Source organism: Melopsittacus undulatus, chromosome 5 (assembly GCF_012275295.1).
Source record: "Melopsittacus undulatus isolate bMelUnd1 chromosome 5, bMelUnd1.mat.Z, whole genome shotgun sequence".
NCBI lineage: Eukaryota > Metazoa > Chordata > Aves > Psittaciformes > Psittaculidae > Melopsittacus > Melopsittacus undulatus.
Window position 1 is genome coordinate 9,300,956 of NC_047531.1, and position 14,426 is coordinate 9,315,381.

General features: G+C 37.6%; 1 protein-coding gene across 2 annotated transcripts in view; it reads left to right on the top strand.

The window, feature by feature from the left end:
* Positions 1–14,426, top strand: part of LRIG3 (leucine rich repeats and immunoglobulin like domains 3) — a 39,783-nt gene that overhangs the window by 4,137 nt on the left and 21,220 nt on the right. For both annotated transcript variants that reach the window (XM_031048058.2, XM_005148097.4), the window contains exons 2-3: positions 3,934–4,005; positions 4,314–4,388. Coding sequence is in view for 1 of the 2 variants with exons in the window: in XM_005148097.4 (XP_005148154.4) it covers positions 3,934–4,005; positions 4,314–4,388 (147 nt within the window). In the remaining variant the exon portion in view is untranslated. The remainder of the gene's footprint in view (positions 1–3,933; positions 4,006–4,313; positions 4,389–14,426) is intronic.

Sequence of the window (14,426 nt, forward strand, 5' to 3'; positions counted from 1 at the left end):
AATCTGGTTTCTGATGTTTCTGAGTTCACTCACTGTTACATCTTTCATGGCTTTTGAAATTCTAGTAGCAAAAGTAATCACAGAGGAGATTTTCTCCCCACTTATGTGTTTTTTTTTAACAGACAAGGAAAATTCAGAAATGGAAAATGCATAGTAATAATCTTAGTGTTTGAACATTGTCAGTTCCATTTCTTTAAAGGAAAAATACTGATTAATTTTCAAACCTTTTCTTCATACTTGTTCTAAGATCTGTTGAGAAATGCACTGAACTGAAATATACTTGCAGCTTTGCAACAGAGATGATAGATTTTTATATTTAAAAAATGCCTCAGATCCAGTGCTTATAAGTTTCAGAAACTTTTATAGGCTTAAGCTCCACTTAAGAGTATTAGTAGAAGACAAATACTTTAACCCTTGGTTCACTTCTAACTACTCTGATTAAAAAACTTAAATATGTAACAAGGCTTCCCCCCCCCCCCCAAGTTTCTAATGCCAGTAGTACTGAAATAATGTTTAATAAAATATTTATAATTAATTTTTTTAATCCAACAACTGGTAGACAAGTATGTATACAGCTGTGTGAAATAGGCGATTCAATATTGTGTGGAGGGGTTTTTTTGTTGTTTAGCTTTGGGGTTTTGTGCAACTTGTGTTTGACAACCTGCTGTAAGTAAACCAGGAGTAAGTAATTTGTGTGTATGTATGTCTTTTTTTTAAAGTAGGTGCTACCTGGAAAATCTGAGGGTATCTTTAGTGTTAAAAGACAAACACACAAAAAATAAATAGTTTGAAACCTAGTGTAAGTTGTTGCGCTCCCGGTTGCCTTGATAGACTCCAGATGGATGTGAGCTTGAGCTATGAGTGAAAGTGTCTGGCTCCAGTGTGGTGATCATGCACAGCAGTGGTTGTAATTGCAGGATTTTTATAGTTTAAGGGCTCTGCCAGATTTTTTTTTCTTTTTCTTTTTTTTTAACATGTTATAACTCCAGCAGAACAAATCTACTCACGTCTGATACTGTCTGGTAGGTCCTTTAGGCAAACATGTTTTAAATAAACCCTTTGCAGGGTTTTTGGATGAAATGAAGAAATGCAGGTTTTTAGTACTGATGTTGAATGCTCTTTGTTGAAATAATTACTGATTCCTAAGTCTTGTCTGAAGCATGAGGAACAGTAACATATTAGGCACTAACAGGCATAACTTCACTGAATTTTGGCAGTTTATTTGCATAGTTCTTCTAATCCCTACAGGCTAAAGCCAAATACAGAATTAAGTTTAAGGGTAAAAATGTTCTGCTATAAAGCACCAAATTAGAGTCCCATCTAGACATTTGTGACAGCATATTTTTTCAGTATTTATATTTAAGAATACAGAATTCAGATCTATGCAGCTAATATCTTCAGCTGCTGAAAACAAAGGGATTTTTCAGTAGTCTATGGACAGACAATTGTTTGCACTAGATTTTCTAAGCAGTGAAAGATGCAGTCCTCTAACTCAAGTGTGGTTAACCTCATTTATAGTAGACCTCAAAATCATAACGATGAAACTAGCATTTGTGGGTTTTTGAAAATGTTAACACTGTATTGGTTTTCCATCTTGAGGAAGAAAGTCTGTTGGGGTTTAGACACCTAAATCTGTCGGGGTTTAGACACTGGGAGAAGGCACGGATATGTATTAGGTGCTTGACTCCAGAATGGAGTCTTAGAAAACAGCTCCTCTGAAGCCACCTAAAGGTGGTGGAGAGTGTTCCCCTCTCTAGGTGGCTTCCACCCAGCCCTCACACCCTGTTTTTGTGCTGGCAAATGCCTTTCACATCTGCGGGTCTGCTCTTGCATGCTCCTATGCAGCCCTGGCTTGGAAGATGTAGGTGTGTATCTCCTCCCTGCCCGCGGCCGTGCGCCAGACACCAGTGCCACAGCTCTGCAGCTGGCTGGGCCTGATCCAGTTTGCTGGCTCAGAGCACACCTCTGATGGTACCCCTTATAATGCCCATATGTGCCTGAGATTATTTTTGATGTTTGAATTTTATTATTATTTTTAACCACTGACTCCAGGGGAGGACAGAAGTGACAATGCCAGGAATTGTCTTGGCAATATTGAACAAGTACTGCATAAAGCACCAGACAGTTGGGGGAGAGTAAAACAAGTTTTTATCGTTCCCATGTGCTGTTGAAGAAACATAGGTACCTGGCTGGGTTGCAGCATTACACCTGCGTTCAGAGTTATGCAATGGTGGGTGTAGAGAAATTGGAGTTCTCTGAATCTGCAGTTGTTCAGGACTTAGTCACAGAGCACAAGACCTAGCACAGACCCTAGATCTGTCTCAGTTTAAGTCAGTTCTGGAGTGTGTGCAGCAAAGGTATGCTGATCATCAGGTTTCTTCACAGCCAGAACTGTGGATGGGGAGTGGATGCATTCATGGCAGTCAGACCAATATAGGTGACTGTACTGCGTTTTATTATCCGGAAAAAGTGAAAGCTTCCTCATACATTCAACTTGAAATACACTTCATGCCTGGCATGGCTTGATGGGGACCCCTGCATGTTGAATGACCGTTCAATGCTTGATTAGCACAGAGAAAAGTATCATGAAGTGTAAGAAATTTTTGTGCCTTTTTGTGATGCTAATAATTCAGCTCACTGCTGAAGCATGCTGGTGCAATTCTGCATTGCAGACTCACAGGTGTGAGTTTAAGAACTCATTCAAAATAGTGCAGTTTTTGTTTGCTGGCTTGGATAAACTCAGCATTAATATGTCCAGTGAGCCCTTTGCAGATGACTGAATTCATGCAGGTGAGTCAGTGACAGGTTGCAGTGCATGAGCAGGAAGGTGCATGTTTTGGTGGATGAGTGACTAAGAAGGGGGAGGTCTTCAAGAGGGCTAGCCATGGTTAGAAAAGCAATTTTGAGTCTGTGCTGCTTGTGCAGATCTCTATGGCTGTGCAAGCTTGCCTTTCTGTAATTGCTTTTCTGCCTTCTATTGTTTGGTCATTCTGTTATTTGTGTGATGGTTCTGCTGCTTCTGAGGCTACACAAAAGCTTCTTAGGACTCTATTTTACTGTGTTGTAAAATATTTAAGACACATGGTAAAGATGTATGGTGTCTGTAGGGAAAAGAATTTCTTGACAGTGGTCAAGAAAATGTGTTGCATTCCTAGTACCCTGGCTTATTTTGTAGAAATACTGCAAAGACACTAACAAGATTTCTTATATGCTGCATTGGTATATATAGTTGGAATCTTCAGTGCAGACTGGCACAAGCTGAGTACTCAAGCTACTTCTCCAAGTGTGATTGTGATATTAATATGACTAGTATACAAACATCCTAAAACTCAAAATAGATTTAGGCTTTCCTATGTTTTTTGTGATATTGCTTAAGATCGCCATTGAATTTGGAATGGAGTCCTGAATTGAGTGAAAGCATGCAGATAGTGTTGAGATTTATGGACGATCCTTATTGTGTATTTAAGATTATGCATTGCTTTAGAGAAGTGAGAAGAGTAAATGATACAACTAACTCAAGGAATGAGTCTGCAATGAGTATTGGTTTATGAGTCTTCCTTGTAATCAAGAGAGGTTGTATTAGCCAGATGTTCTATTGTGAAGAGATGGGGCAGAGGAGTTGTTGTTGGTATATGAGTCAAAATCTTAAGGTGTTTTTCATGGGTCTTACACACTTAGACAAATGGTTCTAAACTGTTTGGAGGTATAGGAAATTTTTTGACACTGCTGGCAATGACCAATCAAGGTATTTATACTTAGTTATACTTGTATACTCAAATGAGTTTGTATTCTAATTTACTAACATAAGAAAACCAAAACCTTTTAATGTACTTGGAAACAAATGATAACATAATTTGGGTTGAAATTGTATTGCTTCACACAATTTATGTTTATGGCAAAACTGACAGGCTGTTTGTTTTTGTAACCTCCTAGGGACTTAAGTCACAACAAATTAACTTCAATCAAGACCAGTCTCTTGGATCACCTTCATAGTCTTCAGGAAGTGTAAGTTAATTTGTCTTAATAAAAAACAAACAAAAACAAACAATCAACCCCCTGAAAAAAGAACAGCATTAGTAACAACAAAAAAAAACCAACCAAAAACCCCAACCAGTGTTTGTGTATGCTAATTGTATCCCTGTTTCTAATAATTGGTTAAAGAACAAAGATGCTTGCTTTTCTGATACTTGGCATTAAGTGGAACTGAAATTATTTTTTAATGTTGGGATGACACTGTTCAGCCATTTAGCAAGTCCAATGTACATATTTCTGATTAACGTGAAAACTGACTCTCCATTTTCTGACATTAATAGGAAGTTGAACAACAATGAACTGGAGATCATTCCAGATCTGGGACGAGTCTCTGCAAATATAACGGTTTTGTCTCTGTAAGTAGATCTTACTATTGTCCCTAGTTAGTAGAACCAACTCCACAGGGTTTGTGGAAATATGTGCATTACAAAGATTAAAGTGAAATAATTGGGAATGGAGTAGCTTGTGGTTAGAAGTTGATGATGCCATATTATTTAGCAGGTTGTTTAAAATGTGTATAATTGAGCTTAATCCTCGTAGTTTTTATGCTTCCCTCAGATATAAAGACTGCATTAGAATTAATTTATGTTGTGGTAGTGCCCAGAAGCCTCAGCCCTGTTGTGCTAGGCACTGTACAAACATTAGTAAACGTTACACAAACTTGTACAATGCAGACTTTAAAACAAGAGTTATACTCTATCTTGGCTGAAATCCCACTCGTGTTAAATCATGGCAGAGTTCCATTAATTTCAGTGGGCAACATGGTGAAATCCCCTCGAGATGCGGCTTCAGGACAAGTATCTAGGTTAGCAGATAATTTGCCAATATCTTTAAAATGTCTTTTTGAGCCCATTTTAATGTGTGGCATAGTTTGTTTTTTTTTTCATCTGCAGTTAATGGATATAATCATGTGTCACAATTATGTGTACATTCATTGTTTTGTTTGAAAGAAATGAGCAGGTTACTTGATGTGGCATCTGTAATGTGAGTATAAAGTTGTAAAAGGCATATATAGGACCAGTAACCAAACCAGTTGATTTTAAAGGAAATGTTATTCCTGAGGTTTCCACTCAGAATCAGGTTGATTTCCCTCCCCCCCACCCATGATGTAGTTTCTCTAATTGTTGAAGGAACTGTTACAAAAATACTTACTTTAATACTATTAATTGAAAAAGGGAAAAGATGCCTCTTTCATGTGTGGGATTTGTATTTTATCAATGGGAATCTAAAGTGTCTAAAGCCAGTAGTATGTAGCCCTCTGGCCAAACACTGCCCTTGAAAACAAATTGCAAGTTACCCTTCTTGAAGAAGCCCGAAGGGTTAAAACAATACAATAAACTGTGGAAAGCTGTTCAGTTAATTAAATTGATCACTATTCAATTGCTTACATCTGGGGATTTATAGGGGTTTGTTTTTACTCTGGGCTCAGGTCAGCTAAGTCAGCTGGTGCAGCCGCTGTGTCTGGATTGCTCTGTTTGAGTAAGAACTAAGTGATATTTGATACTGATGTGGTTTCTTACAGATCAGAATCAGAAAAGAATGAAAGAAAAAGCAACAAATAACTGTTGAATTTAAGCATATCTTCTATTTTGCTTTAGTGTTGACACTATTTTCACATTGACATAGCACTCTGTAGTTTAAGCATCTAATTGATCTAAATATATATTTTTTTGCGTCGTTGCTAAGGTTCATTTTGCCACAAGGTTGGAAATAGTATCATAACAAAGTGTTTTATATCCTCCTGCCTTCTGAGGAGTGCAAAGTTGAGAATTTGTCTTACCATCTACTCTGTTCCTTCTCATGGAAACTGAACTAGTTTAGATGAACCCAAAATCATCCTTCTGCAGCTGTGCAAAAACTTCTGTATTTCTTTGAGAGTATAAATGCAGATCAGTCACTGCTGGAGCATATCCTTGGGTCACTAGCTTGGTTCATTTACTCAGGTGGTCAGACATGGAAAACCCTTTGTTAGATCTGTGCTGTCAATGAGAGTATAATAGTTAACACAATTGTTTGTATCAAAATAAATGTACAGAGAACATAAAATTAGACTGGTATTGCATTGTTATAAAAAAAAAACATCTTGTTTCTTTTGCAAAGGTTTCTATTTCAAACACAGAATAGACTCATAGAATTGTTTAGATTGGAGAAGACCTTTAAGATCATCTAGTCCAACCGTTAACCTAGTGCTCCCAAGTCCACCACTAAACCATAACACCTCCACATCCACACTCTTAAATACCTCTGGGGACGGTACCTCAACCACTTCCCTGGGCAGCCTGTTCCAGAGCTTGGCAACCCTTTCAGTGAAGAAATTTTTCCCAATATCTAGAAATTTTTCCCAATAGCCAATGTTCAAGGCCAGGTTGGATGAAGCCTTGGTATCTGATATGGTTTAGTGTGAAGTGTCCCTGCCCGTAACAGGGGGGTTGGAACTAGATGATCTTAAGGGTCTTTCCAGCCCTAACTATTCTATGATTCTAATATCCAATTTAAACCTCCCCAGCACAACTTCAGGCCATTTCTTCACCTTGTCCTAGCACTTGTTACTTGGGAGAAGAGATCAACACCCAACTCACAGCAACCTCCTCTCAGATAATTGTAGAGAGTACAAAGCCTCCCCTGAGCCTCCTGTTCTTACAAGTTATTTATGTAAAGATGTTAAATCTCTTTTTACAGAAAAGACTGTAAATAGTTATAGAGCAGCTGTCTGGCATAAAAATATATGTAATACTGTGTTATTATAGATGGATATATAATCTATCTTATAATACTTTTTCTTTGAGATGTGAAAAAATATGTTCACTTACTCTTTCCTTGTTGGATGTTTTTTGGAGAGGTTCAATCAAACTGAGTTAATACATGTAAGTCATGCGAAGAGAACACATATGGAACAATTAGAATATAATTTTTAGAGCTACTCTTCAAAGAATAACTGTACTCAAAACATCTGATGACTTCAGGATTTTAAACTTTTATATGAAAGGAGCTTGTGGAGCCTTTCCAAAACAAACCGCTCTTTCCTTATTGAGTCTTTGTTCTGACTTTCAAATAATAGCAGAAAAGAGAGTGCTAGTCTTCTGAAACTTGATTTGATTGTATTTTTGATGAGATACATATACGCTGGTTCATTACTGTCAGTTGAAAAGCCAGTTTTTTTTTCCCAAGACGTCTTCAAGGAATGTTGTGGAAGTGGCGCCTTCCTTTCTTGCCAAAATCTTCATTGTTGAAGAAACTTTTTCAAGATTTTTCTTCTCTTTTTTTTTTCTTTCCCCACTTCTCAGGACTTGTCACTCAGCTGTGGAGCCTTAGAATTTTACCTGTTCTGCAAGAATTTTCTTGCCCTGCAAAGGAATTTACATTGCTGATATGCCTACAGTAAATAATAGTGCAGGTATTTCCATACAGCACTGTGTGTCTAAATTCTTTGAGCAGTATAAACAAGCATGGGAGGATTATCATGTTAGTGTAGTTTCCATTTCTGGAGCTACCTCATTGCTAGCTATCTTAATTGATATTTATCTAGCTTAGATATTTGCATACTGTTGAATTATGCAGAGTAAACATACCCAGAGCAGCAAATGTTCCCAGTCACATGGTCACAGTCAGTAACATGAAACGATAATGCCAATGTTTTGTTTCTATGAATGCCAGCTAAGGGTTGAACACCATGGGGGAGAAAAGTATTGGGCAGGCACACCCCCTACCACCATCCTGGGAAGACCTTGTCTGTGTGAAGGAGTATACAAGTACATTCAGGCACACTCGCATTACATGGCTGGAGATACTCATCATATGAATTAAAATACAGATGTATCTATTCTTATCACATGAGAGAACTTCAGAGCCTCCTGGGAATCTGGAAGCTGCTGTGAACTAAATGGATTGTACTTTGGGATAAATCTGGTCAGGAGGCTCCAAACATCACAGCTGGTAGTCAGGAGGCCAGGTCCCCCTAAATGCTGGACAACATAATCTTTTGGGAGGATACTGGATTTAATAACCGATTACCACAAATATATAACACAGATGCCACACGCAGTAATGTAGGTATATTTATCTACCCCTAGGACTAAAATATATTAGGTGTTTCCTAAGCTGCATTCTTGGAGTGCTTGTGAAAACAGCTAAATTAATGCATAATTGTTTTAAATGGTTGTGGTAGAAAATCCTGCACTTCTGGGAGAATAAACAAGTTTCTTTTCATTGTTCCTAGATAGGTGGATTGCTTTTGTGTCAGGTAGTGAAGTGGATACTCATTCCAGGAGAACAAGCAAAGTTATGAATTTAGTTCCCATTCTAACGGCATTCCTTATCCAAGATGTACCAGTCCTGTCCTGCTTATCTTGAAAATCCACTAGAATCTGTGGTGTTGATATATGAAAACTGGTATTGCCTACTAGGTCTGTCATTGCTGTGAAGTTTTGTACCTGGGTTGGATCCAGAAGTAAATTGAAACCAAGTAATAGAAGTACAACAGCCTTGAAGTCCTGCATGGTGTTTAACTACCAACTACTGTCTGCATAGAGGTTTTACTTGAAAATGCTTCAGAAAATGTTAATTGCTTTCCATGTGATAAGTGCTTTGTAAGGAAGACAGACACTGATTTGCAAATGCTGCAACATTAAGGTTTTGGGTTTTTTTTTAGGATTTACAGTTTAAATAAGAACCCCATGCTGCTTTATTTGCAGAATTTTTTTAAATATGTATCTGTAGACACCATTCAACATCATCACTGTGCTTTGTCTTTGAATGCTATGGAAGGAGACAGAACAGCTTTGAGTATTACAGTATCCTGCCTCCCCAACTGAATTTTATTGTTCTTATCAAAATATGTACGTAAAACATGTTTTATATTACCCACATCCAGGATATGTTATATAGCCATCATCTTGCTGTCTGCAGGGACTGAAAAACCTGTACATACCAAAGTCACTAGTGCGTATAGTGAAATTCTGGTGTTAGGCTAGCTTTAAATAATGGTCTGTTTTAAATAAACTTGTGATTTTACATTTTATTGAGTAGAAATTGTTTTCTTTAAAAGCACTAGTACATGTGGTGCAGATGATTTAAATGAAAATATTATAGTTTATGTTGTAAAGACTGATCATGTTAGTCTAGAATACAAATATTTGGTCTTGAGAAAGCCAGAGTGGAGAATAGAAAGTTCATGGTACAGAAGTAAAAGGAGCATGGATCATTCAGTAATGTTTTTCAGGTTTTACAGTAATATATGGCTTGTAATAGGTTCCCACTTTTTTCAGAATGTGAGACCTCCTGTTCATAAATGACATACAGAATGTGCAGCATGGCACAGGTCTTCCTCTGCTGTGCTGAGGAAAATCCCATCTGTACAGGAAGCCTTAAGGCAGTTAAAACAAGGAATCACATGGCCATTCACTTCTGAGGTCTGAGATGAAGAAAAATGTTGCCAGTATTGAGGAGGATTCTTGAAATGTGCCTGCTTGTTTGTGCTGGGCTGCATCCTCAGGTCACTTTTCTGAAGGCTTTCTGCAGTCTTCCATTTGTAATGCCTTTCTGTTGGTATATGGTGAGTTTAAATGCATTGTGTTTGAAGATGTCTTGTGTCCTGCATGCTTAAAAAGGTAAATAAAAAGTATTAAGAAAGATTAGTCAGGAGATAAAAACAGGACAAAAGAACTGTAACCTGTCTTAAGTGGCTGCAGGCATCACAGGTTTTAATAGTAAGCAAAATTGTTCCAGCTTTAAATGTAGCTTTCTTATCAACCACTACAAACTGACTCTGATTACGTGGTGTCTCAGGACTTTGATGTTCAGTGAACACTTCTGTAAAAGCAGACATAGAAGCTGGAAATGAATTGTGCCAAAAAAGTACAAAGTTATTCTCTTCAAAGGGGAAAAAAAACCCCATAAAATTGCCTAAGCCATTAACAAAGATTTGTTTAAAAAATTATTATTTTGATTGCTGAAAACAAATGAAAACCTGGGGAATGCCTAAGAAGTGTTTTCAGGTCCAGGTGGTAGTCTGTGGTCTGAAGTAGACACTTGTTGCTTATCTAATCTGCAGCAGGGAATTTATTGGAGATCATCTCCAAGTGTTAGTATAGACTAGGCTTCATGAATAAGCTCTGAAATTTTAAACTTATCAGAAGAGCCCAGATTTAGCTTTGTGTGTTCTTTTATTAGCTCTAGCCTGCTACTTTGCTTAGTTGCTCATTAATTCTGATTTCGGTGATCAGTCAAATTTTTTCTTTGGGCACCATGCTTTGCTCTGATCTAAATATGAAATCCCATTGATGAAAGACCTAATAACAACATGGTTGTTGGTTGAGACTGGTAAAGCGTTGTGCTGTCAGGTAATGGAGATAGAGCTATCTCTGATGTGATACAAACCCTTAGTATGTGAAGTTTATCATACTGCAGTGTCAGTATCTACTTACAGGGCTTTCAGGATTTTTCACGATACCTGATTTAATATGTAATCTGAAAAAGTATTTTTCTTCATCAGTCTTACAGTAAACTAACTCTTAAATTGAAGTGGCATATTGTAAACATCTGCTAAACAAGCGATGAGCTCGTGACTAGAGATTTATAAATTAACCTTCATTTTAGGTAGCTTCGTGCTCACTTCGTTCTCCTTACAAGGAAGAACAAAGTAGTCTTACCTTCTTCACTTGGGGGTGGAATAATAGAACGTAGGCTTGTCACTGATTTTCATTCTTGGTTTAAAAAAAAAATAAAAAACTTTATCACCAAAAAGATATCCTTCCAAAATTTAAGCGTGCATTGTTACATCCTGGTGGCTTTGATTAACTAACATACAGCTTAAACGCTTATCTTAATTTTATGTGCAAACCTAGTTACCAAAGGAAATTGGTGATTAATACCTTATACTATTTAGAAGGGATTTTATTTTAGGATTGTGTTTCCAGATATGTTTAAAATGTGGAAAAGTATATTTATATAAGAGTGATAGTTTGTGCTCAGTGGCAGCACCTTCATGAGGAAAACTCCTGCAAAGGGCCTTCTCTAAAGATAAAAGGGTTTGGGTTTTTTTTTTTAATAATCTTTATTTGTAAGTTTATTTGGAATAGGTGTAGGTATGAGAAATCTGCGTCTTTGTTATCTCATGGTGGGCTGGGGAGTGGAAGCTGTGTGTAAAATCTGAGAGAATGGTTTCTCAGCATTTAGAAAGCCACAGTCATAAGAAAGAAGTTTGGGTGTAGCTTCTGAAAATGGGAGCTTACATTCAGTAGGAGTGGATGCCTTTCCCTTCGATGCTTGCCAGAGAAAGTGGTATTGTGTGTTTATAAGGCCAGCATACTAAACTGAAGTCTGGCTTCCAATATTAAGAAAATGTTGGTCAAATATTTTACATCGTTGTCATCTCTTCAGCTACCACTTTATTATGGGAAGGATTAAGATTTAGATACTGCCTGGAAGAGTTTGTTTTGAAGAAGGCTTGAAAGAAAGAATAGAGGAATGTCAGACTGGGCTTCAGGCATAAGGCTACTTGGAGAAGGTCCCAAAAATGGTGGTAAACCATGTGTGACTTGGGCTGAAGTTGTGAGCAAAAAGCTAGAGTGAAGAAACTGACTGGAATTAGTTCTTGCAGGCTTTGACATTTGGTGAGGAGACTAAGAGGAAGTAAATGAAAGAATTTGAGAAGGAACCTGTCTTAGTCAGACTTGCAGACATGGAAACTAGATTTTTATGGCAGTAATTTAGGCTGAATGATGGGAAAGGGAAGAAGTATGTGAAAGCCCAGAGTTTGTTGTAGCAAAAATATAAAGTAGTGACAGTCTAGATTAATGCTTTTACAATGAGAATGGAAAAGAATGCAAACTTGGAGCTATTTGCAGTGGAAAAAAATGGGCATAATTTTCTGATCAGCAATGTTAAAGAAAAAGGTGAATTAAAAAGAAGAATAATGGATCAGAAAAGTGGAGAACACTGTTCCTATGTGACCAAATGGAAGACTAGTAGGAAATTTTACCAAGGAGAAGGTGCAGAGTTGTAGGGCATATGGTATAGAGAATGAGAGAAGTCAGAATGAAATTAAGATGTCAGGTATAAGTATCTTGGAGAGCTGGTAGGTGGTTATTGCAGTAGATCAGTGAAATGTAATGACTTGGTGCTTTTAGTGAAGTAGAAGTGGATAGGAGACAAGTCAAAACTAGGAGTAGATCTAGATGGTTGTGGTCTGAAGTGCCTAGACTTTAGTCTGCACCTTTCAAAAGGGAGAGTTGGCTCTGTAACAGTAAAGGTAGGTGTTACTACTCAACAAGTCCATACATCATATTAGAAAAGTGATTTACGATCCTAGAGAGCACTATGCTGGGTTTAATCTAGGTCTAGAATTGTCCAGCATTTTAGCATTAACCCACTGCAGACTTGATGCACCCTATGACAGTTACTCTGTTGTCAGCCCATGCTGAAATAGCTATGCCTGCACTGTTTTTGTTTACCATCTTTAAAATAAAGTGATGAATTTACACATTCACTTGATTAGCACCTGAGAAGTAACTTGTGTTTATTTTTGGAAAGATCAGAAAGTGAAATGGGAAAAAGACTCTTGATTATCAAGAAGAGAGTTTGTATGGGAAGTTTAATTACATATATTGATACTATAACTAAAATCAGGAGAGAATTGCTATGAAAGTTTCATGTGTTATAAAGTTTGGGTTTGCCTCTTTTTGATGATGAAAACGTTTCTGATCATAGAGTTGTTTTGTTCTGCATCTTTCTCTTCCCCTTTTCCGAGTTTACGTTTGGTTTGGGAATCAATAAGCTTTGGCGTCAATTTTTGGACAGAGTATCAGCAGCCTGCAGAGTTCCGAGTTTTCATTTTCTGCTTTATGCCTATATTCCACAAAAAGCAGAGACTTGCTGACATCTGGCTTGAAAGTGCAATGACAGGCATAGATCATGGAATGAGGGAGACCTTCAAAAGAAAAAATCCTGCCTGCTCTAAGGAAAGAGAAGCCTGTGCGTGAAGGGGGCATGAAACTTGTAGACCTACCAGCAGGACTGGAAGTAAGCCAGAATTCTGGCTTTATTTCTGGCATCTCTTGGAGAAAACCAGTTTTGCTTGAAATATTTCTGTATATTAACAGTTGCAAAAATTTAGAAAACTGGATGTTATTCAATGCAGCTGGGTGTCTGGTGAGAAGAGCGTGTAGTCCAATTCATATAGGGGTATTTTGTAAGCGTAGTGTTCAGCTGGAAACCATAATTACAATATTTTAAATGATACAGTTGTTCATTACAGTCTGGTTAATTTTAGTAGTCAAATGTGTAGACATTGATGAAAAAAAATTATCTTTTTATCTTTATTCTTGTAGGATTTACTGAGATTCTTCTGTTATGTAGTCTTAAAGTTGTCCAGCCTTACCCTAAAAGCCACAAAACATGTGTCTTCCAGCACTTTGTAAGGAAGTTAATTACAGTTCTTTTATTTTATTTTTGCTTAATTTGTTTTTTACTTGGTGCCTTTGACATCGTTTCTTATAAAAGCTCCAGAAGTCCAAAGGAGTTTGTGCAGGGGTGCAAGAAACGATATATAATACGCGAAGAGTTGTATGATGTCAGTGGGTGAGGAGGGAAGAACAGGTGAGGCAACCACAGAGATCTGAGGAAATTGAAACAGGAGTTTGTGAGCTGTAGTGGACACCACCAGTTATGTGCTATGCTGGGGACAATCACATATGGTTTGCCTGTGCTCTGGTGTGGCGGCCTCCAAGCCAGCTCCCATTTGGAAGCCATGTAAACACAAGGCAATCAAACTAAACATCTGTGAATCCCAGTGTCTTGGATTCAGCACTGCTCAGAAAGATTTTTATCTGGCTCTAGCAGAGTGCTTTTTTCTCCTTACATATACTTTTTTAGTCTTCAGAAGGAGCCTCCAGTATGATTTTGTTTGTCTGTTTGTGAGGCAAATTAAGTATATGTTGCTTCTCAGGCCTTGTTTGAGATACTGTATTAGTCTAGAACCAGATGGATGTTAAAACAGTTATTTTACATCCAACTACTTTGGAGAACAGGCTGCACAGACAGCTCTGCAAAATTGTCTGTCTAGACAGCTTGTTCTTTATCGGGTTGCTCCACCTCTAGGCATGGTCATGATCATGGTGCAAGATAAAACTAAAGCTTCTCAAAACACAGCAGATCAAGGTCTACCTGGAAGAAAGTGTTATGCTGGAGAAGAAATTGCAAGAATATTTTTTTGTGTTTTTTTTGGCTGAAATTCTGAGTAGAAACAAAAGAGCTTCAGAATTAAATATTTCTGCATAGGGGTTTCCATCTTACAGGATCAGGTTAATGAAGCTTGCATACTTAGGTAGAAAACATACTGGCAATCTTTATCAAGAGATACTTATACTGGATATGTACTTTTTGTTTCTCCTAGCACA